Genomic DNA, 25,846 nt, shown 5'->3' with positions numbered 1-25,846 from the left:
TCTCTGTGACCCCAGTGCCTGGATGACACCTGATGTTGAATGTCAGGCACTTAATGGATGCTCTTAAAGGAAGGAATAAGGGGGCACCTGGGTGGCTCAGTGGTTGAGCGTCTGCCTTTGGCTCAGGTCATGATCCTGGGGTTCTCAGATCAAGTCCCACATCAGGCTCCCTGCAGGGAGCCTGCTTCTCCCGCTGCTTATGTCTCTCTCTGTGTCTGTCATGAATAAATAAAAATAATAATAATAAAAAAGGAAAGAATAAAAAGTGTAGCATGTACAGGGGGGAATTAAGGAATGAGTGGGGACCAGGATCACTTGGTCTGAGAGGAGGGCTGCACATTCCCCAGCTCTTTTTTGCATCCCTCCTTCCTCAGCCCAGGACTTAGAACCAGCGCCCCTGAACTGCTTGAAACTGTAATCCAATAGGATGCTGGGTCTTCCTGCCACAATAGAGCACTGAGACCCTTGGGGCTCCCTGGGTGTATTTTACTTGCCTCAGACAACAAAGATAAATTTCTGAGGATAGGCATGTTGTATGTTTGTCTGTGGAATATCATTTTTTAAAGATTATTTATTTATTTATTCATGAGAGATGCAGAGAAGGGCAGAGACATAGGCAGAGGGAGAAGCAGGCTCCCAGTGGGGAGCCTGACACAGGGAGCCCAATCTCAGTCGGGATCACAACCTGAACCAAAGGCAGATGCTCAACTACTGAGCTACCCAGGCGTCTCTGGAATATCATTCTTGAACCTAGTTTTAGGGAGGTGCGTTTATTTAATTTATTTATTTTAAAGATTTTATCTATTTATTAGAGAGAGAGCAAGTGCAAACGGGGGAAGGGGAGGGCCTTGGGAGAGGGAGAGAGAAAGAATCTCAAGCTGACCCCAAGTAGAGCCTTGAGCCAGACACAGGGGCCCAATCCCACGATCTCTCCCCTTGCTTGCACTTGCTGTCTCTCTTTTTCAAATAGGTAAAATTTATTTACATGTCTACCTAAGCCAAAATCTAAAGTGGCTGGTTCAACTGACTGAGCCACCTGGGCACCCCCTAAGGAGGTGCATTTAAAAGTTAAAAAATTATAAAGCAATAAAGCAGCCTGTTTAAAAGATATTCATAGTTTATAGCCTTATCTCAAACTCCCCTCCCAATACTGCTCTTCCCAGAAATGAATCTCCTGAAGGCCAAGGGTTTGGCCTACTTCCCAGGTTGGTCCCTCTCAGAAAGATGGGCCAGAGCCTCCAAAGCACCTGATTCTGGTAGCGTTCTCCAGTGGCAGGCCACAGGTGGTTTTCAGCAAATCCTGCCCACTACAATTCTCACTGGGGCTCCTTCTCCAGTGTGCGTGTCAGAGAACAGCCTTATGCCCGCTCCCCCTAGGTCCCAGGCATCAGAAAGGCTTAGATTTTGGAGTCAAGGAGTGGGGGGATGAGTGTCTCCAGTAGGAGCCCTTCCAGTACAGATGGGATTGGTGCCATCGACCCTTGGTTACTGCCCAGGTTAGGGCCCATCCCACCATCCCTCCAGTTTCTTCCGAATACCTAGGCTGAGATGAGTGTTTAGTCTCTTCTGGTGTCTTCTAGACTGGTTTTCCACTCTAAGAGGACACTTTGGCTTTCAGACAAAGTGACAGATCTAGAAAGCTGTGGGCACCTTCCTGGGACAACCATGTATACTTCTTTATTTTTCTTTAAGATTTTATTTTTAAATAATCTTTACACCCAGTGTGGGACTCAAATCCACAACACAGAGATCAAGAGTTGTATGTTCCACCAACTGAGCCAGCCAGATACTCCAACTATGCACACTTCCTGCAGAGGCAGGAGGGCCTTGCGAAATAATTGGTTCATATAAACCCCTGGGAAGATTATAATTAAGAGGAGGCCTGCTATAGCTGAAATCACAACAGGTAAAATAGATGGGTTTTCTCTTACATTTATCTGACCCATTGAGAGTGGGACAAAGGCAATAGGAAAGATTAAGAATTTCTTAGGGTAAGCCTGGTGGATGCTGCACCTCTCTGAGTGGAACATGATGGTTCTCTTCACCGCCACCCTCGTCGTGGGCTCCGACTTCTTCTTGCTCTTGCCAGGTCCCTCCACGGCCGGCCGGTGAGAAGAAGAAGGGGCCCAAAGTCACCGTCAAGGTGTACTTCGACCTTTGAATTGGAAATGAAGGGCAGCCCCGGTGGCTCAGCGGTTTAGTGCCTGCCTTCAGCCCAGGGTGTGATCCTGGAGACCTGGGATTGAGTCCCACGTCGAGCTCCCTGCATGGAGCCTGCTTCTCCCTCTGCCTGTGTTTCGCTTCTCTCTCTCTCTCTCTCTCTCTCTCTCTCTCTCTCTCTCTCTCTCTCACTCTGTGTGTGTCTCTAATAAATAAATAAAATCTTTAAAAAAAATGAATTGGAGATGAAGATATAGGCCGGGTGGTCATTGGTCTCTTTGGAAAGACTGTTCCAAAAACAGTGGATAATTTTGTGGCCTTAGCCATGGGGGAGAAAGGATTTGGCTACAAAGACAGCAAATTCCATCGTGTGATCAAGGACTTCATGATCTAGAGTGGAGACTTTCCCCGGGGAGATGGCGCTGGAAGAAAGAGCATCTATGGTGAACGCTTCCCTGATGAGAGCTTCAAGCTGAAACACAATGGGCCTGGCTGGGTGAGCATGGCCAATGCAGGCAAAGACACCAACGGCTCCCAGTTCTTTATCACACGGTTAAGACCGCCTGGCTAGATGGCAAGCACGTGGTGTTGGCAAAGTTTTGGAAGGCATGGAGGTAGTACGGAAGGTGGAGAGCACGAAAACAGTTAGGACAAGCCCCTGAAGGATGTGAGGATCGCAGACGGTGGCAAGATTGAGGTGGAGAAGCCCTTCGCCATCGCCAAGGAATAGGGCCCCAGGGACCGCTTCCCTGTGAGCCACCATCTGTGCAGCCCTGTCGCCTTCTCACAGGTGAGGACGGCCCGCCACAGGGTACCATGCTGCGGGGTCCTGGTGCTGGCATCTGACAGAGTGGACTCCTCCCCTCACATTCCATAGGCCAGTGGTCTGGTTTTGTAACAAACTCAAACTCCTACCAATGCTGACCAATTAAAAAAAAAAAAAAAAACAACAGTGGTATAAAAAAAAAAAAGAATCTCTTAGGGTAAAGATAGGACCTCTTAACTCTCATTTGTTTTTTTTTTTTTTGGTTTTTGTTTTTTTGTTTTTTTTTTTAAGATTTTATTTATTTATTCATGAGAGAAACAGAGAAAGAGAAGGAGACAGAGACACAGGCAGAGGGAGAAGCGGGCTCCATGCAGTTAGCCCGACGTGGGACTCGATCCCGGGTCTCCAGGATCAGGCCCTGGGCTGAAGGCAGTGCTAAACCGCTGAGCCAAAGACAGGACTTCTTAACTCTCATTTGTGTTATAAAGCTTGCATTAGGTCTCTAGTATGTCAGGCTGTATCAGTGGTAGATAATTTACAACTCAAGGAGCTAAAATTCTCTAAGGGAGCCAAATATATAAATAGATCATTATGATACTATGTATGTGTGTACATACATGTATATAATCAATTGTGGTATATATCATGTTAAATAGAAGCATGTGAGCAAACTCTGTAGGAACAACACAGTTTCTGGTGGCATGGGAGGCATAATAAATAATTTGGGTCTTGAGGGATGAATAGGAGTTTGTCTTGGTTCACCCAGGAGGCTGTTCCTGACCAAGAGTACAGCATGCACTCCTAATCTCACCTTCCTAGACAGCTTCTGCACCCAGGGAAGTAGGCAGAGAAAGGGATTAGTGAGAGTATTCATGACGGGTTGGGAGAGGCCTATCCTTAGAAGGCCAGGCCCAGTGGGTTCCACTGCAGGCCATGGGGGGACACTTGAAGGACCGTGGGCCTAGGGGCAGGGGTGCTGTTTAGGATGGAGGGCAATATGAACCCACAAGGCCGTGAGAGGCTGAACTGAGTAGAAGCAGGGTTGGAAATGGTAGGACAGGTTTGAGAGTTTTTTGGGAGTTGGCTGAGGGGAGTAGGAGAGCAAAGGAAGACATGACATTGTCTCAGAGCCTGGCTTGTATGCACTCAGTCCTCAGAGGAAGGTGGCTGGGTGGGTGGATGGAGCATCAAAGCTGGGCAGCACTGGGACAGGCAGCTACAGGGACAGTGGACCTGCAGCAAACATTTCTCACTCTGGGGGTGCCTGTCCTAGGGGAGGGAATGCCAACAAGAACAGGCCACCCAAGGGTGGCTGCAGAATAACCTTCTCTGATGGATGATCAGTGAGGGCACCATCCCCTGTGTGTACACACCGTCTCCATGCCTTTCCCTCTTCCCACTTCACCACAGCCCCCTCACCCTTCCTTCCCTGAGAGCTGGCCCCAGGTTTTGCCCCCTTTGTAACATCAAATAAGTTGGGTGCAGTGGACCTTCAGGTCCCGAGGGAACCTCAGCCCCCCAGCCCAGTGCCAGCCTAAGCTGAAGACTATTGAGCTTTGGGGTGGAGCGAACCGGTCTGCCAACCAGTTTAACCAGAGACTGGTTTCGACTTGGAGTTCAAAGGAGCTGGGGTGCATCCCGTCCCACATGGCCAACGGGAGCAGTGCTTAACCCTTTCCTGGCTGTGCCAGGGGCAAAGTCCAGGCAGGTTCTGTGCTGGAGAGGGTCTGAGCCTCTTCTGAGCATGAAATGGGTGAGGGTGACCTTGGCTACAGCTGGGGGGTGCAACCAGGCCCATGAGAGTGGGGAAACAGGAGAGAGGCTCCCTTGTTTCTCCTGCTCCAGACTTCCCTTGGGGTTTCCTCTTCCTGCTGAGGCGATCCCTGGAGGACCCTGGCTTCTGGGTGGGTGCAGGGGCACTGGGATTGGATTTCTGGGGTAATGAATATTCATCAGCCCGATCCGGCCTCTGCTTCTGTTTACTTAGCCGGGAGGGGCTGGGTTTCAGGTTCACCTTGACTCCAGGAGCCGCAGTGGAGCAGGTACCCGCTCCTGCACCTGTTTCTCTTGCACCTGCTGTGCAGCTGCTCCCACCCAGCTCTCCTGGCCTGAGCCTTGCCTGGCGTGGCACCCTGGGGGCACCCCTACCTCTCCCAGTCTCCTGCCCGGGCAGCTGCTACACTCAGCTCCTTCTCTAAGGAAGGTCTCGCCTCCAGCCGGGAGCAGTCAGGATTACAGGTACAGGCAGAGGGTGAGTGGGTGGGGAAACCAAGGCACAGAGCCCAGTCAAGGCACCTGGTTCTGCCTCCATGGCTGGCAAGCCTAACTGGGAAGGGGAACCCAGGCAGGCCGGTTCCCATCTCTCCTTGGTTGGGCAGGGAGAAGTCGGACTCATCCCACTGGCTCTTGGAGTCAATCCAGGCCTCCAGCAGAGCTCTTTCTGGGAAAGTTTCACTCCGAGCAGTTCTCTATTAACACTTGCTAAGCTGGAGCCGACCCCCCCAACCTGGAGGATGTTTCTGGCTATCTGGTGGGAACATCTCCCTGTTCCTATTCAGGGCACCCCAGTCTTATTCAGAATGGAGAAGTGCCATCAGGGGCCTGGCAGAGGGACATGGGCTGGCGGGGCGGGGGGGTCCTGGATATTGTCTTAAAGCCTAGAATCTGACTTGCTTCTACTCCCCTCTATCCCTCCATTTCCAACGCAATTGATGGTTAACTTGTCCCAGCTCAGAAAGGGCTCAGTGGGGGCGGTGGGACCTGTCCTGGGGTGACCACATAGGTGCCATAGAGCTGGCTGTCATAGGCAAGGGGTGGCAGGCTGTCCCATGAGGTCCTTTTGTGGATTCTAAAGCTGTGCAAACCGCAGAGGTGTAGCTAGCATCCTCAGGGCTGATTTCTATCATCCCATGGATTGCAGGGCCCCAGGGCAAGGGCCCAGCCCTCAGCGTGGCCAGCTAAGGGCCCTGCACAAACAGCCTGCGTGGCCTGCCACCTGTCACTAAATGCTGGATCTGCTTGCAGTCCCAATTACACCTCCTGCCCGCAGTTCCCTCCTGCCTTCTATGATCAGGTATGGGCATGTGGCTGAAGGTATATTGCTCTGCCCAACTTTTGATGTCACATCGCTTTATTTATTTATTTATTTATTTATGATTTTATTTATTTATTCATGAGAGACACAGAGAGAGGCAGAGAGAGGCAGAGACACAGGCAGAGGGAGAAGCAGGCTCCATGCAGCGAGCCCGACGTGGGACTCGATCCAAGGTCTCCAGGATCACGCCCTGGGCCGAAGGCAGGTGCTAAACCACTGAGCTACCTGGGCTACCCCACTTTTTTGATTTAAAGCAAATCAGCTTTATACTATCTTGGGGTGGCTCACTACTTCAAAGAATCTTAAAGTTTGGTTATTTTGTAAAACAAAGAACAGTCCTCTAATTTATCTGTTCTGTTCTGACTTCCATATGTCAGTCGTGATGAAAGAGGCAAACGCCTCTTCCTGGTGCTTGTATGTCCTCTCAGACAGAAAGGATGGAAAAGGTATCTTAGACCAGAGTTCAAGGCCAACAGACAAGGGCGCCGATGCCTTTGTGCCATGGTGGAGGCCCCAGGGCAGGGTCCGAGGGCTATTCCCACTTCCCTATGGTGTTACGATAAGTTCCTTATGATCTATCACTTCCTTCATTCCAAGGGGAGTAAACCCCTGCAGATGCCAATTTGCGGCACCCTCTAAGGCAGGTGTGTTTTAGCTGGTGCAGACAGAAGCACTGCCTCTCAAGGAGGTGGGCAGTCAGGTGGTTACTGTCAGCTCAGGAGCTGTATCGTCCACTCCCTGAGTTCCTTGGCAACCCCGGATGGGCGTTGGTGGGGTCACGGGCCCTGCCCCAGACCAGGCGGCGACTGGGGCACCCACAGGCCAACCAAGTGCCCTCCCCACAACTTCCAGAAAACCCATTCTGGAACACCAAGTTCTGTGCAAGGTTGTGCTAAGCCCAGGTGGGGCAAGCTGCCAATGCAAACCTCTCAGGCTGTCCCCTTGTGCACTCACCTCTCCAGGGTGCCCTGGAAGTATTTATCTGGCCACTCTCACCCCCTCCTTCACTTTCTAAGTGGGAGCTGCACAAGATCTCCCCTGGGCTTCTCCTGCTACTTGAACTCAGCTAAAGGGACAGAGCTGCCAGTGTGGGAGCTGCTTCCCAGACAAAGAGGTAGGAAGGAATCCATCAGGAATGCACTCTGGGCATGGGGCTGGGTAGATGGAGGGACAGGGGAAACAGCAACCAGGAGCCCATGGAGGCAGGCACTCAATCCTTCCCAAGCCTAGGTCAGCATCCTGCTTGCATCTTTCCCCAAATTTGATATGCTCCCTGTCAAAAAACAAAAAAAATCCATGCTCATTATGGAATATCCAGAAATCAGAAATACCGGGAGAAAACATCCCCTCTTCCTTCTCCATTAAGAAAACCACTGTTGGAATACCCACCATTTGCTTCAGTGTGGATAGAACTGGAGGGTATTATGCTGAGTGAAGTAAGTCAAACAGAGAAGGACAAACATTATATGGTCTCATTCATTTGGGGAATATGAATAAATAGTGAAAGGGAATAAAGGGGAAAGGAGAGAGAAAATGAGTGGGAAATATCAGAGAGAACAGAGCAGGAGAGACTCCTAACTCTGGGAAACGAACAAGAGGTAGTAGAAGGGGAGGTGAGTTGGGGGGTTGGGGTGACTGGGTGACGGGCACTGAGGGGTGCACTTGGCGGGATGCACACTGAGTGATATGCTATGTGTTTGCAAATTGAACTCCAATTTTAAAAAAAGAAAAAGAGGGCAGCCCCGGTGGCGCAGCGGTTTAGCGCCGCCTGCAGCCCAAGGTGTGATCCTGGAGACCAAGGTTCGAGTCCCACATCAGGCTCCTTGCATGGAGCCTGCTTCTCCCTCTGCCTGTGTCTCTGCATCTCTCTCTCTGTCTCTCATGAATAAATAAATAAATAAAATCTTTAAACAAGAAAAAGAAAAAGAAAACCACTATTAGGCAGCCTGGCTGGCTCAGCAGTTTAGCGCCACCTTCAGTCCAGGGGCCTGATCCTGGAGACCTGGGAGTGAATGGAGCCTGATTCTCCCTCTGCCTGTATCTCTGCCTCTCTCTCCCTCTCTCCCTCTCTCTGTGTTTCTCATGAATAAATAGATAAAATCTTAAAAAAAAATTCTTCTGCTTTCTCAAAAAAAGAAAAAAAGAAAACTACTGTTAATCATTTGTCGTATTGCTTTCTGGTCTTTTAAGAAAATGTAGTTAAGGCCATCAGTTTTTAAAGGAAGTGATCTATTAGCTTGTGCTGGGGTGGCCTGACCACCTAGGTTTCTGGTGCATGATGGCTACTACCCGTTCGGCAGGACCCTTCCCAGCCACAGACAGAGTCCTGAGAACCAGACCACCACCCTCTCCAGGCCCAGAGATGCCTGGATTTCTCATCCCTTGTCCTGCCCTTCTGTTGCTCAGAATCTGCCAGCCTGCTGTGTCCATCCATCTTACACATCCTACCTGGCAACGATGTCCAGGCAACCTCATTTGCCAGAACTCCCACTAGCTCAGACAGCACCTTTGTGGAAATGAATTAAAGATGAGGCCACATCTGTGTCAGGACACATCACAGCAGGGCACATGGCTTGTCAGTGGAAAAGCCTGGATTTTGGCCCCCAAGCCCGTGATAACCATTTCTCATGTGGACCTTGTGGCCCCACCAAACCTCCTTCCAAATGTTCAGTTCCCGGGATGCCTGGGTGGCTCAGCAGTTGAGTGTCTGCCTTTGGCTCAGGGCATGATCCTGGGATCTGGGATCGAGTCCCACATTGGGCTCCTTGCAGGAAGCCTGCTTCTCCCTCTGTCTGTCTCTCTCTCTCGAATAAGTAAATAAAATTAAAAAAACAATGTTCAGTTCCCCTGCAAACTCCTGTCCTCATGGAAGCTAGATGGGGAAAGGAGCCATCCCTCAATAATTATTTCTGTTACCATGTTTTACTTTGCAAAGGATGCCTCCCTCTGAAGGCAGGGGATGAGCATTAGAGCTAAATGTTAGGCTGGCAGGGACAGGTGAGGACACTGAGATCCAGAGAAGTAACTTCCTAGAGGTCGAGGCTGGTACAGTCCCCAGGATTTCCCACTCCCAGCCTGCAGTTCCTCCCATAGGAAAAAAAAAAACAAACCCTCATCTCCTTCACTCCTGCTGGTACCCCCTGGGAAGCCCAAATTACTCTCAAAATCCTAAATCCTACTTATTTTGTAATGAATTCTAAGCAAAATGCACAGGGTGTTTCTGTGCATCTGATACCAGCCAACTGTCTCCCAGCTCCTGGTGGTAGGGTCTGGCGCCCCAGTGGGAAGAGCTTGGGAAGGATGTTGATGGTCTGGGTGCTGGGCCACCTGGGCAAGCCAGTCACCTCCCTGCAGCCCTGAAGGGCCTGGAATCTCAAAGCTCCCCACCACCTGCATGGTAAGAGTGTGTGGTTGTCCTGCTGCCCCTCGGCCTGGGCTCAGTGGCTCTCCTGTTGGTGTCCATTCAGCTGCCCATTCCTCAGACTCCCTCTCTTCTCATATTGTAGAGCTTTATCCGAATCCTCAGTTCATTCGGCCCCACCTGCAATTCTTTCAGGCCCCAACTATTAAAATAGCCCATGATCAGGAGTTTAGAGAGGGCTGCTCCAGGCAACACCCCCCTCATGCCTTACTTCTCCCCACTGACCCCTTTCTCTGTCCCACCCAGCTCCTGCCGAAAGTGCCACCCTCAGCTCCAGGGAACATCATGACTGAAGTGGGCTGGTGGAAGCTGACCTTCCTCCGGAAAAAGAAATCCACTCCCAAGGTGCTGTACGAGATCCCTGATACCTATGCTCAAACAGAGGGCAACACGGAGTCCCCTCGGCCCGAGGGCGGGAACCCCCACAGCGATTTTAACACCCGCCTGGAGAAGATCGTGGACAAGAACACAAAGGGCAAGCACGTCAAAGTCTCCAATTCGGGTCGCTTCAAGGAGAAGAAGAAAGTCCGAGCCACACTGGCAGAGAACCCCAACCTCTTTGCTGATAAGGAGGGCAAAGGACAGTGAAGGGGGCCAAGTAGGATGCTCTTGCCTCCCTACTCCTGCCATCAGCTGGATCTGAGACAGGGGCCTGCCACGCTGGCCTCCTTGGCCACAGCTGACACCAGGGGTGGGGGGATGGGGGGGTGGCGTTGACGCCTGCTGGCAGGAAACGTGTGGGTTTAGCTTTTTATTTATGTGCCCCAGCTTTCTGGAAGGTCTGGGTTATTCCCGGGTCCCCCCACGTTCCCCAACACATACAGAGGCTGCAAAGTCCCACAGGAAGGACAGTGCTCCTGGAAGCAAGTGGCAGCCCAGCAGGGAAGTGGGCACGGCAAGGGATAGAGGGAGCAGACTTCACCTCCTCCAGGGGCACAGGCTCAAGGGTGAGTTTCAATTGCTGCTCCTTCTACTTGCTCTCCCTGGAACTGTTCCCTGGACCGATTCTGAGAGTGAATTTTCCAGAAGCCACCTGATGGGGTGGTTTTCTGGAGCTGGAGGAGTCAGAGACCCCAAACCTGAGCTCACCTCCTGCCAAAGAGGGAACCGTTCTGGAACTTTGCAGGGGAGAGGAGACCCGCTGGCACTCTGACACTCTCTGGGGGGGTGGGGTACTGCAGAAGGACCAGGCGAGGGACCCCACAGGTCCCTGCACACAACCTCAAAGGGACACTGCACTGGCTCATGGGCCCAAATTCTTCTCCCCTCCTCCTGGTATTTAAGAAGAACAAGCCCCAGGGATGAGTCCTGGAGCCTTGAATTTTGCTTAAAAAAAAAAAAAAATGTAGGTTTCTCTCTTTGTAATAAACAGTGCTGCAAAAGCAGAGAACCTATTTATGCTTTCGTCTTCTATGTACTGAAGACTGTTTCTTCTGTCTTTACTCTCTGCATGGGAATAAAGTGGAACTCTGAGTGCTCAGGTGTTTCTTTTGAACATCAGGAAGGGTCCCCAGGGGCGGAAACAGGGTGGGGGTGGGGAGGGCCTGGCTGGCTCAGTCAGTAGAGCACATGACTCTTGATCTAGGAGGCCTGGGGTTAAGTTCAAGCCCCATGTTGGGTCTATAGATTACTTAAAAATAAGGTCTTTTTTATTTAAAAAAAAAAAAAAAAGGAGAAAGAAAAGAAAGGAAAGAGTCAAAAAAAAAAAAAAAAAGAAAAAGAAAGAGTCCTGAGTATGCAAATCTAGCAAAGGAAGGGGCTGGTTTCAGTTCAGTGGTCAGTTCCTTTTGGTCAATGGAGAGACCCTGAGGAACTCTAAGAGAGTGGAGGGGACATTTGGTGACTAACCCCAAAGTCACAGGGGTTTGGTTTGGAATCAGGATTCAAATTCTCTTTCCACCGCTTCATAGCTGAGTGATTTGGGGAATATATGTTATTAAACGTTCTCTGAACCTCGAGTGCCTCTTTGGTAAAATGGCTGTAATAAGGTCTATTTCGTGGGAATGGTCAGCATGAAGTGCCCCACACGTGGTCCTATGGTAGGTGCTCGGTTAGTATGGCCTTCCTCCTCTTGCTCTTATTAAGGAACTCCACTGTAGCCCACAACTTCTACTCTTAAGGAAGAGCAAAGAGTGTGCTCCCCTGTGTTGCTAGGTCCAGATTTTTCTCAAGCCAGGACCTGGGAACTAGGAAAAACTGGACAGATCTCTGGAGTTCTTGGTGCTAACAGGGAGAAAGCAAGGTGGCAACTAAACAATGTGGTCCTGTAGCTTCCAGGTCAGTTCTTTGTGGCTGTTGGGCCACTCCACCCCAGGGAGTGTTGCTTGGCAAATTTATTACCAAAACAAACAAACCCATACAAGGGGGCCTTTGTTGGGTGGCCTCACCCAGGCAAGCGGGAACTCTGAAGATGAGTGAGGGACACGAGGAGCTGGAGGGAGGGAAGGAAGGCTGGTTCAGGTGTGCTACCTTCTCCGAGGACTCTGTCCCTATCCCTCCCACCCCATGGGACTTTCTAGAGTCTGTCTGATTACCCAATCCATCAAGTGTCCCGTGAAGGAGCTGACTTCCCCCATACTCTAGCCCTGTCCACTGTGAATAGCCAATGTTTATAGGGAGCTTACAATGGACCAGGCCCTGTGGCAAGTACTCCAGGAGATTCCTTGCTCAATCCCCTCATCACCCGAGACAGGTGTGGTCATTGTCCCTGTTTTCTGCCGAGTTAGCTGAGGCTGAGAGAAGTGAAGCCACTTGCTTGCCATGGTGGAGCTGGGACTGAAGCCAGAGCTGGCTTGTGCACATGACTGCTGCACACAGCCCCCTGCACTCTTGATTTTCATCTGCCTGGGGGATGGGAGCAAAGAAAGGAGTACAGTCACCTTCCACAGAAGGGTGGTAGAGGGTAATGCCTGCAGCTTAGGATTCTGATTCTGGCACCAGCTGGGGGAGAGCTAATCAGCCGTGAGGTGGAATACTCCGAGGCACCAGACCATAGGGACCTGCCACTTCTGCGCATCCTGAGGTCCCTTGAGGGAGGCCAGGGCTGGGGCTGGGACCTGGGCCACCAAGGCCTCCTTCTGCCCAATACTGGCACCACATTGCCACCATTACTCCTCTTAGGCGAGAAGATCTAAGGCCCTTCTGCCTTGTAAGGGAGAGCCTGCTCCAGCCTCAAAGTGATGTCTGCAGGAATCTTCCAGGGAACCCCCACAAATATCCTGAAGCTGGGGAAAGGTGGTGGGTTCTAAAAGCCAAAGGGAAATCTGTCTGGCCAGGGAGTCGGAGAGAGGCAGCTGCACGCTTTCATGAGGCCAGAGGAGGAGGAACCAAGAGTGCAAATATACGCAGGAACTGTGAGAGGCTATGGGTTATCAACCACAGTTTCACTGGGCCAGGACCCAACCAGGTGGGGGAGGCAGGAGGGGCCAGCTGGAACCGGCTTGCACTGCCCAGGAGGGGCCTACCCTGGGCGGAGGGCTCCCCCTGCTGGCCGCCCAACCTCTAGTGAGAGGAGGAGGGAGGTTGCAGGGGTCGTTTAAATCCCCCAACCCCTCTCCTTCCTGGGCGGGAGAGGGGGTGGGTGGGGGGATGCGACCAGGCCAGGTTGAACATTAATCTTACACACGGCTGACGAGGTTTTATTACAGACTTGGCACAGTGATTGTCAAAAACAGGAAAGGAACAGCTGAAACCAGGCTCAGAGCTGGGGGTGAAGGGGGATACATAGCTCCCAATAACAAGACAAGGTAGAGAGGGGCACCCCAGCACCCTGCCTATGGTGGCCACAGGGTTAGTTAGCATCGTACCTTCCTACCCTCAGGCTTAAAGGGGGGCGATCATCACCTACAGGGCCACCCTTGCAGGAGTCAGTTAATGACAGACCCTGAAGTACAGCACACACCCACGCAGTGGAATGGAACAGTTTACAGAGTTGGTGAGTTCCATGCAAGCGTGCACAAGTAAGAGTTCCCTGATTCTGGCTTAGTCACAGTAAACATTTACCCAGCCTGGCTCCCCTCCAGGGAGGCTGGAGGCCATTCATTCAAGTTGTCCCTTTTTTTTTTTTTTTAAAGATTTTATTTATTCATGAGACACACAGGGAGAGAGAGAAGGGCAGAGACACAGGCAGAGGGAGAAGCAGGCTCCATGCAGGGAGCCCGACGTGGGACTCGATCCTGGGTCTCCAAGATCACGCCCTGAGCTGAAGGTGGCACTAAACCGCTGAGCCACCCGGGCTGCCCTCAAGTTGTCCTTGGTCACCAGACTTGCACTCAAGAAAAGCAAATACAGTCCAGCACAAACATCAGCTTCATAAAGAATCCAATGGTGAGGAAGAATGGTCATACGTTTACGGAGGCTGGTGACACCGTTGGGGACATGGCATCTGGTCACCAGGTGAGGGGGAGTCTTGTTAAATGCAGAACAGGACGCGTGGGTCTGAGGTGGGCTTTTAAGTGGTGTTGCTGCTGGTCTGTGGACTGCATTGAGTAGCAAGGATCTCAAATGGTGGGCGGTGGGGAGGGGGTTCTTTTGCCTGCACAGAATTCCCTGGGGAGCCTTAAGTTTCCCCAAGCTCAGACCTCACTCAGCCCAGTTAAATCACATATGATTAAAGCTCCCTGGGTAATTCCAGCATGGATGAAAACCAGGGTCTAGGAGTCATCAGTAGAGGTGGGGAGTAGGTGAAGGATGTATGAGTGGTCAGAATGATGTAATCTCTATAACAATATATGTGTACACACACACACACACACACACACACACACACACAGTTCTCAGAAACAAACATGGAAAAGTAAAGCTTGATTGACGGTATCAGCACATGAATCCCTTCTATAAAACTCCTAGGGGCACCTGGGTGGCTCAGTTGGTTAAGCATCTGCCTCCAGCTTGGGTCATGATCCCAGGATCCTAGGATCAAGCCCTGCATCAGGCTCCCTGCTCAGTGGGGAGCCCGCTTCTTTCTCTCTCACTCCCCCTGCTTGGGTTCACTCTCAAGTAAACAAAATCTTAAAAATATACATATATATGTAAAACTCCTGATTACTTGAGATTGAATACTTCTAGAGACTCGCTACCTAACAGGTAGCCCACTCCCTCATAGGTAGTTCTGGTTGTTACAAGTCTCTCTTCATACCAAGAGGAAATCTACTTCCATGCAACTTCCACCTATGGGTCCTTTGGAGCTCCAGAGAATAAATTTAATCTCTTTTCCACATTGTTGTGCTTCAGATAACAGGAGGCAGTTATCAGTAAGGTATAATGCTATAAAAATATCCTATTAGTAAATACGTTTCCTTTAGTTGCAAGCAACAGAAAATTGATCCTGCCTAGTTTAAGCCAAAAACTTTTTTTTTTTTTTTTTAACAGGGATAATGGGTGTTTTGAGGCAGGAGGAGGTGTTATACACAGCCCAGACGTGGGAAAGAAGGACCCAAGGTCACTAAGGGAATTACAAGAGCAGCAGCTGGAGGCTGTTGCTTCTTGGCTGCCATTAATGACTTGGCTACAGTGCCTCTCATACTCTGGGTCTCTCCATTTCAAATTTAAAATTGTTGACAAGAAAAAACAGATTGGCTAGATTGGCTCAGGTGCTTATGTTGGAACCAGTCAGCTTTGGGTAGTATGACTCAGTGACAGGGTGGTAACAGAGCAGCCCCCGGCCCACCTAGTGTCACCAGAAGAGGGAATCACACCAGCTATTACCTCTAGAGGAGCTAGTCCAATAAATCATATTCAAGGTCAAGAAAATAATTATGGGTTTGTTTGTTTTTTTTCCGTTTGTGATTCTCTATGCCACTGCTTATGCTTCACAAGACTACCTAACTGAGAATCAAGTGAAAATACAGAATTTGGAGTTTGAACTCTGAAGAGCCTTAAATGTAAGGGGTGAGGAGGGAAATAGGTTGAGTTTAGAAGGGCCCAGCTCCCAATCCCACACCCTCTCTTAGCACCTGGCCCCAGATCCAGTTGGCGCCAGCAGGTTAGTCAGGGTGCAAGTCTCTCATACAGCCAGTCTTCCTCCCCACGGTGGGTCATGGGCCCTAAAGGGGAGTCTCCTGTTGGCAGGCCCCTCCGAAAGATGATCCGGTCATGCAGACGGTTGGTTTGGCCTTGCCAGAACTCCATCACTTGTGGGTACAGGATGTAGCCACCCCTTCAAGAGAAACAGTGGGTTTGGTGCTCTGTGCATTTTTCCAACAGGTTACCCCCCACCCTGTCTCCACCTCAGGACCCCTTGAGGGAAGTTGCTAATATGACTCTGACGAGAATTACCAGGGGGAGCAGATCTATAATTCCAGGGGGAGTTGTTTCAAGTTCTGGTGCCCCTTTCTGGACAACCACCAAGCATCACTCACCAGTACTTTGGCTTTGGCACCTCTTGTTCTTGGTAGAGCTGTTCCAATTCCTCATTCTTCTTTCTCAGATACTATCCAGGGGAAGGAGATTGAGGAAGGCCCAGACTGAGTCAGTGATTCACCTAATAACCATTTACTAAGCATGTGCTGTTTGCCAGCCACTGGAACACAGGTGAACAAGGGAGGCTGGCTTCTCTCCTCCAGAAGCACAGTCCAACCAGAGGGTCAGATAAAGGAAGCCCATTTCCCCATCTTTACTTCCCCAGGGAGACTATCCTTTCATTTTGCTGGAGAGAGGGCCTTGGCATCCCCCGGGGACAGCTGCTGGGGATGAGCTAAGGCCCCTGCCACCCAGAGAACTAAGAAGAAACCCGACTCACCTCCCGATTGGGGATTACAGAACTCTGGTGGCTGACCACAGCCCCAATTTGGCTGCTCTTGGGGCGGGAGTGGAAGTAACACTCAGCCTCCTCTTCAGGCAGCTTCTTCACAGAGCCCTCCACGCGGACCTGCTCAAGGATGGCCCTGGCTAGACGGTCTGCAATGCCTCCTGCCCTCCCTACCAACACAGGCCCCCTTCCTCTCTTCTACCCCTCTCCACTGCCCCACAACTGCTGGCTCCAACTAGACCAGTTCATTAAGAGCTATCTGAGAGGCAGGTCGTTTTCCCAGCCTGAGGACCTTCACTGGGTTCATCGATAATGAGCCCCTGGTTGTCCTGGAACTGCTCACTCACCTGGCGGTTGAGGGGCTCCCAGTAGAAGACAAGGGAGGCAAAGGGATTGGAATCCTGGAAATAAAAGAGGATTCGCCGTCGGCCATCAAAACAGCAGGGAGAACACCTCCACCGTGCAGAAAGGAGGTAGGAAGTCTGCAGCATGCAGGCGTACAAGGGATAACAAAACATCTCATTTAAACCCTCAAAGGTATGCCTACTCTTACGGGTGTAGGAGACAGACTCAGAGAGGTTAAGGAACCTGCCTAAGTTCACACAGTAAGTGCTAGACCCATGCTGAAAACCTAAGCCAGATGGATTCCAAAGTGAGGCTTGCCATTTCTCTCATCCATAGATTTGCAAGTCCTCAGAAATGCACCTGTGGCCAGTATGGATTCCGGGAGTCCTTTGGGTTCATGACTGAATGTACACAATGTATCAACTTGGGCTTGACCCCAGGAGAGGTGCTGGGGGAATGGGAGAGGTACAACGGATGCAGCCCCTGCCTCCACAGAGCTTACTGGGTGTTTAGCAAGGGAGACAAGTATCAATCACATAAACACACCAAAAAATGCAGTCACAAACTGAAAAGAAGGTAGAAAGTAAAGTGACACGTTAAGATGATGGTGAATGGCAGCCGAGGTAGCATAGGGATCAGGGACGACTTTCCCTAGAAGGTAGCACAGGGGCTGAAAGCCAAAGGGTTGGGAGTTACTTAGGTAAGTGGATGGCAGAGGCGGGGTGGTCAGAGCGAGCACTCATTCATGGCAAAGAAAAGGAAGAGTGCCAAGGCCCGCAGGCAGGACAGTGCCCAAACACAGCCAGCAAGTGGGCAGGGGTGGGGCTGGCACCAGAGGGAAGGAAGGACAGGCCCCTGCAGGCCCCTCACCAGCTCTCTTCCCTTCCGACTCTCGAAGTTAGTGAAGAAGCGGAAGCCATCCTTGCCAAAGCCCTTCAGCAGTACCATGCGGGCAGAAGGTTTTCCATCTCTGGGGCAAAGACCAGAGCAAGTGGTCAGAGCCCATGTCACTGTCCTTGCTGCCACCCCTCACCTGGGTGCTCCCCTGAGTCCTGGCACCTGCACCCCCTTATTCTGTATTGTCCGGGCATGCAGGCTCCCCATTCCCACCTCCCCCTGGGGGCTTGTCCTAGAGGTGCAACTATGACATCACTGCCTGGTGCCTGTTATAGACTGAACTGTGTCTCCCTAAAATTCTTTTTTTTTTTTTTTAAGATTTTATTTAAGAGACAGAGAGAGAGAGAGAGAGAGAGAGAGAGAGAGAGAGAGAGAGGCAGAGACATAGGCAGAGGGAGAAGCAGGCTTCCCGCAGGGAGCCCAATTCAGGACTCGATCCCAGGACCCTGGGATCACAACCTGAGCCAAAGGCAGATGCTCAATCACTGAGTCACTCAGGTGCCCTGTCTCCCTAAAATTCAGTGTTGAAGCCCTAACTGCCAATGTGGCTGTGTATGGAGATAGGGCTTTTAGGGAGGTAATTAAGGTTAAATGAGGTCATAAAAGTGAGACTCTAATCCAATAGGCCTGGTGTCCAGAAAGATATCTCTCTCTCTCCTTCTTCCCACTCTCTGCATGCACCATGGAACATTGTTTTAAGGGTGGTGACCAATTATAATGCAATCAGCCAATGCTTAGCCATCACAGAAAGGGTGGTTCCTTCAGGTCCTCCGCTCAGAGTTCTGGGGGATATCCAGGGGCACAGTACCAGAGCCCTGCCTTCAAGGCCTTACACTTTATTTATTGATTTTATTTATTTATTCATTCATTCATTCATTCATTTATTTATTTATTTATTTATTTATTTATTTACTTATTCATTCATGAGAGACAGAGAGAAAGAGAGAGGCAGACACAGGCAGAGGGAGAAGCAGGCTCCACACAGGGAGCCCGATGTGGGACTCCATCCCGGGACTCCAAGATCACGCCTGGGCCTAAGGCAGGCGCTAAAGTGCTGAGCCACCCAGGTATCCCCAAGGCCTTACACTTTAATGAGCAGGGACAAGAGTGGAATAACAGGCTAATGTCAGAGGTGTCTCAAGGAGTATACGATTGATTGTCAAATAAATAATACAAGGAAGCACTGTGCTAGATTTCAGGAGAGGTTCCAGGAGATGTAGCTCTTAAGGAGCAGATGGGAATTGGGTAGATGGGGAGATGAGGGAGATAAGGGTGGTGTGGGTGGGCGCTTTAGGAACAGACATGAAGGAGGCACTACATTGTTATTACTGAAATGGAATTAAGTAGAGTGTGATCTTTGGTTTACAGGTAAGGACACCGAAGCCCAAAGAGGACAAGTTACTTGCCAGAAGCCACAAAGCATGTTAATAACAGAGCTATCCTCATAAATTTGCATTCCGCCAAGTTGGGAGCTTCCTAAGTTTCTTACTTCACCTGTACCCACCCACACTATGCCCACCTGGTGCAGGTAGCCAGACACATGGCATTGGCTTCCCCTATGTCAGGACACTGAACAGCCTCCTCAAACCAGGTAGCAAACTGCTTCATGGGGTCCAGGGAGGTCAGCTGAGTCTCCTCAAACGCCTGGGGAAGGAGAGTTTTATTTAACAAATACATACAATTCTCACTGCACACATGGTATTGTTCCAGGAACTTTTCCTAACAAAAAACAGTACCCAGGAAGTAGGTTCTGCTAGCTGTATTTTATAGGTGAGGACAGAGGCATAAAAACGTGGCATAACTCGCCAAGTCCCACAGTAGCGACGGATGAATCAGGGTTTCATCTCATGCGTGTCAAACCTATCACCTGGAGAGCATTTATAAATAAATAAATAAATAAATAAATAAATAAATAAATAAATAAATAAATAAATAAAATCCATATTTGTGGGCTCAACACCCACAAATTCTCAGTAGGTGTGAGGTTTAATGAAAAACTGCATGTTTAGCAAGGACTTCTGGAAATGCTCACACACAACGAGATCTAGAAACTGCGGCTCTGTTCTGTTGGGCCCTCCTCGGAGCAGGGAAAAGGGAAAGAACTCCTCCAAAGGCGAAGGGAAGGGGCTGAAGGCAGTGAGACCTAGGAGCTTTCTCCTCCCCGCCCTCTGTGAGTCATACCCCTCCCCCATGGGTTACTTATCAAATATTTAGAAGCTGATGGTCACTGCTGCAAGCGCTCTCCAAATATCAAAGTCCAAACGGCCCTGAGAGTTAGGCACTTACTCCCCAGGTGAGGAAACTGAGGCCCAGGGAGGCTCAGTGATTGCCCGAAGTGATGCGCCCGCCCCGCGGGTGGCAGGGTCGCGGCCCAGCGCTCGCGCTCTCGCCCACCGCGACCCGCTGCCTCTTCGCATCCTCGTTTCCCCAGAGACCCGCTTCCCCCCGCTGCTTGTCTGTGACCCTCCTCGTCCTATGGGGGTGACCCTCAAACCCACCCCGTGGGGTTCCTCCCCTCCCTGCGGGGGGGCTGCCCCCGCGGCCGCCGCACCTCTCGGTCCCCGCGGTAGCTCTTCCGCATCGGGCCCAGGTCCATGACGACACCGCCACCGCACAGGTGGTGGAGGTAGCGGGGCCACCCGGTAGGTCGCCCAAACGTCACGGTGACGCCTCGCAGCCCGCACGTCATGAGGCTGCCAGTCACGTGACCCGGCGTCGCCCAGCGCTGGGTTCCGTTGGGTTCGGAACCAATTTCTCAGCTCGGGAGTTTACCCGGGGGACTGAAGAATTCGCCCGTCGCCAGGCCCTGCTAACAGGTCCTAAGTCCTCGGAGCCAATGGGAGCTCAGGGCCGGAGGAGGGAGACAGGCGCGGAGAGGCCATTGGTTGGCGCTGTCCGGGAGCGTGGCCAATAAGAGCGAGAACAGAGGAACCCAGCGGCCAATGGGCGGCGCCTCCGGGGGCGGGAGCAGAGAGACAAGGAAATGCTGTCACCGCCGTTAGCACGCACGTGGAGGTTTGTTAAAGGTATAGGGCACGCAGCCGCCCGGGGTGGGGGCGGGGAATGAGTCCCCGGGAGCTGGCAGAGAGCGGTCGGTGGGGAGTGGCTGGCCCCCAGCAGGTGCCTAGAGGCGAGGCTAGTGCAGGAAGGACCCCCCCTCGGGGGAAGCTGGGGGCGGGCGCGGGGAGAGGGGGATGCCTGGGAAAGGACAAATGGAAAACCAGAATTAGGGGCCAGACTCAGACGAGGTGATGGGAGACACAGAGGAGGGGCGGTTTCTGGTTGAGGGAAGAAATCGGGGCTGGAGAGTGGGAGAGGTTGAGGCGAGTTGTGGATCACACAGGATAGGTCCTGTGGAGGGTGCATGAGGGTGCGGGTGGAGGGGGGTGTGGGGTCCTCTGGAGTGCGGGGAGAACGCGGTGGAGTGAGGAAGAGACTGTGGGATGGGAAGGAAGATTGCTGAATGGAAAGCGGGGGAAGGGAAACTTGGGATCAAGCCATCCCAGACCAGAGCCATCTTCCTTCCAGCTCTGAACTCTCTCTCTGCCTCATTTCTTTAATCCCAGGTCAGAGCATGCTGCTCCCTTTGCTCATGATTTCTCCTTTACTGGAGCAGTGGGAGTTCACACCAGGCAGTGTTCTGGTAGATGGAAACGTTGCCGCTGCCCCTCCTGCTCCTGGACCTTCCTCATCTTTGCAGGGTTTTCCACTTCTTCACATTTTGTCTTTCCTAGGTAGTTGGAGTCTAGTTCCTAGGGAATGCCAGCCATAGCTGGGGCACGGGGGAGCAGGTGACTGTGCAAAGCCATTTCCAGGCTGTGGACCAAAAGGGCTGAGACATGGAAAACCTCATGGGCCCATTCTGGCTTTGACCTGGCTGGGGCAGCCTTGGGTCAAGTCCTCTCTGTAGTCCAGGTTTCCACCAACATCAGGAAGGGGAGCTGCAGGAGCCATCTAGGCAGGCACCCCAGGACTGTGCCAGGTAAGGGGAACTTCCTGCCCTATCCAGGTGTCTGCATTACCAGGTGTTAAGCTTCATAAAGCCCTACATTAAATAACCTATCATCTTTTATTATATGGATGTGGCTTGAGCCAAATGGAATCTGGAAGACCCAATTTGCTGCAATGAAATAATACATATCTCAAGGCTTAATGATGTTGATCTGTGGATTCTCCACTGGTTGGACTTTTTTTTTTTTTTTTGCTACATGGTTTTCTTCCATCAACATGACTGAGAGTTGACTGAACTATACTTTCCTGTTGAGGTTGTCTTTCCACATGTGAACACTGCTGTTCTCAGCTCCTCCCAGGCCCCTGCACTTGAACCTGTGTATGCATAATTAATGCCATTTAACACAGATGATTTTGTTCATGGGGCCACACTATTGGCACTCCTGGGCTGTGCTGCTCTGGACCTGGGATACTAGGGCATCAAGACTGGATCATTTGAATGGTTTGCTTAAAAGCCAAGAGCTCAGGATAGATATTTATTCATTCCATAGACATTTGTTAAAGGCTTCTTTTGGACCAGGCGCTGAGCTAGGTCTGAGAATACTAAGATGAAGAGAGTGAGATGCTTCCTGCCCACAAGGGGTTTGTAGTCTCCCCAATAGGAGAAACAGATCTGAGGGCTAATGAGTTACAGGTCCTTTAGCAGATACTTCATGAGGAAAAGCGGAGCAGAAAAGAGACTTGTCTGCAGGGGTCAGACAGTCCGAAAGTCTTCGTAAAGGGCAGGCATTTGATTTGTCTTGTTGACTAAGTGTTCTCCAGACAGACAATGGACCGGGCATGCCAGGAAGAGGGGACAGTGTGCGGAAAGGCAGAGCGTGTTAGGGAAATTGGGGAAAACAGTGTGATTCTCCCAGAGCAAGACGGTGAGGAGCAGGCCAGACTAGTAGGGAGGACTGATGATCGGACAGGTGGAAAGGGCCGGGCTTTTATTTATTTATTTTTTAAATCTTTTAAAAAGATTTTATTTATTTATTCATGAGACACATACACACACAGAGAGAGAGAGAGAGAGAGAGAGGTAGAGACACAGGCAGAGGGAGAAGCAGGCTCCATGCAGGGAGCCTGATGTGGGACTCGATCCTAGAACTCCAGGACCACACCTGGGCCGAAGGCAGGCACCAAACCGCTGAGCCACCCAGGGATCCTTTTTTTTTTTTTAGGGCCAGGCTTTTAGACAACATTTTCTTTTCCTTCTTTTTTTTTTTTTTTAATCCTTGCTGTTCTTTAAGACTGGATGAAGAGAAAAGGCACTAGATTCCAACAGCCTCTCGCATCCTCGGTGATTAGCAAGGAAGCAATTCGTTGCCTTTTAAGATTTTCCCTTCTGCTTTGAAAATAATAAGTAGGCTTGTGTTGTGCTTTTCTGCCTAGTGGGATTCGGTGTCTGGATCACAAAGCAGCCCTGCAGCGCAAAGGAGAGAGGGGCCGGCCTTGCTGCTACTGCTAAAATCCCAGCAGGGGTTTTGTCTGCGTGGGAGAAATGAATGTTTTATTGTTAACTGCTTTTTTTTAAACACTTTGCCACCCTCCTCCCATCCCCAACTTTGTAAAATTATTAATCTTCTTGAAAGAGAGCCTTAAGTGAATAGAAAATGTGTTGTAATACTTTACTGTACAGAAGAGGCATACCGGTTTCTCAGTATGAAGCAAAAGAGCTGCATGTGGGTTTAGGGACTGTGCCTTGCCTGTCTTCTTCCCATGTTTTTGCATTTATGTTCTTAAGTCACCTTTTCGTCTGATTGTTTGGTTGTGTTCTATATTTCACTTGAATCTTAATGACTGTATTTGGGGACTTAGATCTGGTGACCGAGTGGCTGGTGGGTAAGGGAGGGCAAGGCAGGGGCAGGGAGACGTTGGGAGTCAGGGCAGAAGCTGGGAGCCAGGAGCCTGGAGCCGGAGTCTAGGATGGGGCTGGAGGTGAAGGGAGCCACTCACCGGGATAACTTTGGGTGATGTGGGTGGCACTGTTTGTTGAAGAGGGGCATGGTGAAGGAGGAGGTTTGGGGGGAAGATGAGGCCGATCAGACCTGTTCAGTATGAGGGTTTATAGGACACACATGTTTGGCCAGGTTTGATAATCACATCTGGGGCTTAGGGGAGAGGTCTAGGCTGTTGAGACTGGGCTAAGGGTCACGAGCCCCTGAGGCCATGGGGGAGGATGAGAATGAGAAGAGGGCCTGGGAGAATTAAGGAGGATGGGGAGAGGGGAGAGGCCCAGGAAGATGGTAAGGATGCTAGTGAAATGCAGCCTCCCAGGAGGCCGGTGGCAGGCCAGAGGAGGTGTGCTGGGGGCCTGAAGCTCAGGCACTCTTGAGCCCAGCCTGGGGTACACCCAGGACACACAGAGGAGTGGGTACTTGGTGCTCTGCCAGTAGCTACCTGAGCCCTGAGAGTATGGTTATTGGGAGGCCCAGATGGGAGCCGGTCCTCAAAGGCTTGCAGTGGGATATGGAGGAGGCTGACCCTTCCCTGGGTGGCCTGCCTGTGGTTTTGTTGTTAATCCCTCTCATGACCCTTGTGTGTGCTCACAGATCATTTCCCAAATGTGTCCTTTTGTTTTCAGCCCCAGCCTTCATTAGAAGTGCCTTCAACGGAGGGGGCACATCCCTTACTGTCTCTGGCTCCTTCTCAAAATCCCAGCCAGGGAATGCTCTTCTGTAATGTTTATGCATAAACTGCCTTCATTAAGCTTCTTTGTACCTGGGTGCCAGCCATGGTGAGTAGGCCTTGGGGCCTGGTGGGGGTAGGGCCGAGTGTTTCTGCAACCTGGAGGGATGTTAAGCTTTCCAGGGTGAGTGAGGTATTAGGGCATCGGTCTCAGTCCCAGCCCTGGCTGCCTCGGTAATTGGGGCCACAGGCAGAGGGAGGGGGCCTGATGGTGGGTTCCCAGGCAGGACCCTAGGAATATGACCTGGTGGCTTCTTAGTTTTCTTTGAGAAATCCTGGTTGGTCCTTGGTTTTGGCCTGTCCCATGGCCACTTCTCATTTCCTCTCACCCGGGACTGCGATGAGCAAGTGTTAGACTCTTCCTCCAGCCTTGATTCTCTGCCCTAACCCGCCCTGGTTTGCTTTCTTTCCCCCCACCCCCGTCCTATAGTCCATCTTTTCAGGCTCACTTCTTGCCTCTTCCTCTTTCTCTTCCACTCTTTGACTAGGCAATCCAGCTAGCTGCCACCAGTCCCAATAAGACTGCAATCCCTTTAGTGACTTTTTCCCAACGCTAAAGACCTTGGCCAGATCACTAGAGGTCTCCCAAAACAGTGAATCACCAAGTGAGGGTCCCTGGAATCCATCACCATGTAAAGCTCAGCCAATTTCCATCAGCCATGAGCCCCTGATGGGTCCAGGGAGCTGAGAGGCTATGGTCAGACTTAAGTGTGGGGCCTCACAGGGCTCTCAGAGGTGATTGTAAAGATGGACCAAGGAATTTGAAGGAACTCTGACCTCTATCTGCTGGCTTAGTTTTTGCTTGTTTTTTTTTAAAGGCATTTTGCCTGGACTTGCCTTCAGAAGGGAGGATCTCAGAAACGATGGACCCAGGCCCCTTTCCTTCTGGGTTGTAATCCTAGTGTCTGGGGCCAAAGAGCTACAGTGTTGAGCATCACTGAGCAGACAGGAGGGTGCAGTGAGGGGATGCGCTGCTCCCAGATTTTCAACCAGGGCCTACCAGGTACCCCAGGAGGCCTGTGGCCTTGGGTGATCTGGGGCCGCATGACACCATCAACAGCCTCCACCCCCAGCAACTCTCCAGTGAACGAGGGCTGGATTAAGGCAGATGAGGGCCTAGCTTGCCACCAAGCCTCTGTATTCTTTGCCCATGCCATCACCCACAGCAGGCAGAATGTCCTCTCCCGCTGCCTGACTTAGGCACCCCATGGGAGGCAGAGCTAGTCAGCCCTGGCTTTTGAGCCTGCGTGCTGGGGGCTGGCACCCTCATTACCAAAGGTTGGGTCAGTTCCCACACCTGAAGCATAAATCACATGACTTGGAATCAGCTCTCAGGAAAGGATCATTCTTTGTGCCGCAGAGCAAAGCTAAGGGGGGAGGAGGCGGTGTGTGTGTGTGGCAGAAATTGCTCAATGTGTTGACATTCTCCTTCTCTCCACCAATCTCCATTCAGAACACAGCGAAGACATTTTTCCAGTCTCGTAACCTACATTGGAAGAAGGGAGGAGGAACACGCCTCTCATCTTCCCCCTGCTAGGGCAGCGATGAGATAGAGGATTGATGGAAGCTGGTCAAGAGGCTTCTGTGCCAGGGTAGATGCAGCTGTTGGTCTGGTTTCACTCAAAGGGCTTATGTGTAGAGATCAGGGATAGAGGACCTGTGATCTGTCTGAGATCATATCCTTTTTATTTCTTTAGATGCAAGGTTGTGGGCTGGCTCTGAGGAAAAGCTGTT

At 51.1% G+C, this 25,846-nt stretch overlaps 2 protein-coding genes and 1 pseudogene across 3 annotated transcripts; 2 read left to right on the top strand and 1 right to left on the bottom strand.

The window, feature by feature from the left end:
* The first annotated feature begins 2,004 nt into the window (after positions 1–2,004).
* Positions 2,005–2,890, top strand: LOC129515798 (peptidyl-prolyl cis-trans isomerase B-like; annotated as a pseudogene).
* Positions 2,891–4,850: 1,960 nt separating this feature from the next.
* On the top strand, positions 4,851–10,907 carry PRR15L (proline rich 15 like). Of its 2 annotated transcripts, none has more exons than XM_055326797.1 (2): positions 4,851–5,164; positions 9,688–10,907. In XM_055326797.1, the coding sequence occupies exon 2, from the start codon at positions 9,727–9,729 to the stop codon at positions 10,027–10,029; it is 303 nt and encodes a 100-aa protein (XP_055182772.1). In that variant the 5' UTR covers positions 4,851–5,164; positions 9,688–9,726; the 3' UTR covers positions 10,030–10,907. The 2 variants fall into 2 exon arrangements, with proteins under 2 accessions (XP_055182772.1, XP_055182777.1); XM_055326802.1 differs by lacking the exon at positions 4,851–5,164 and adding an exon at positions 6,114–7,134.
* Positions 10,908–13,058: 2,151 nt separating this feature from the next.
* Positions 13,059–20,246, bottom strand: PNPO (pyridoxamine 5'-phosphate oxidase). The gene is made up of 7 exons (XM_055336192.1): positions 19,983–20,246; positions 18,951–19,075; positions 17,405–17,504; positions 16,537–16,590; positions 16,181–16,309; positions 15,801–15,871; positions 13,059–15,598 (listed from the first exon to the last, which is right to left on the bottom strand). The coding sequence occupies exons 1-7, from the start codon at positions 20,118–20,120 to the stop codon at positions 15,430–15,432; spliced, it is 786 nt and encodes a 261-aa protein (XP_055192167.1). The 5' UTR covers positions 20,121–20,246; the 3' UTR covers positions 13,059–15,429.
* Positions 20,247–25,846: the final 5,600 nt, after the last annotated feature.

This window comes from Nyctereutes procyonoides, unplaced genomic scaffold (genome assembly GCF_905146905.1).
Source record: "Nyctereutes procyonoides isolate TBG_1078 unplaced genomic scaffold, NYPRO_anot_genome, whole genome shotgun sequence".
NCBI lineage: Eukaryota > Metazoa > Chordata > Mammalia > Carnivora > Canidae > Nyctereutes > Nyctereutes procyonoides.
The sequence above is the reverse complement of the archived record's forward strand: the minus strand, read 5'-3'. Positions and strand labels throughout refer to the sequence as shown.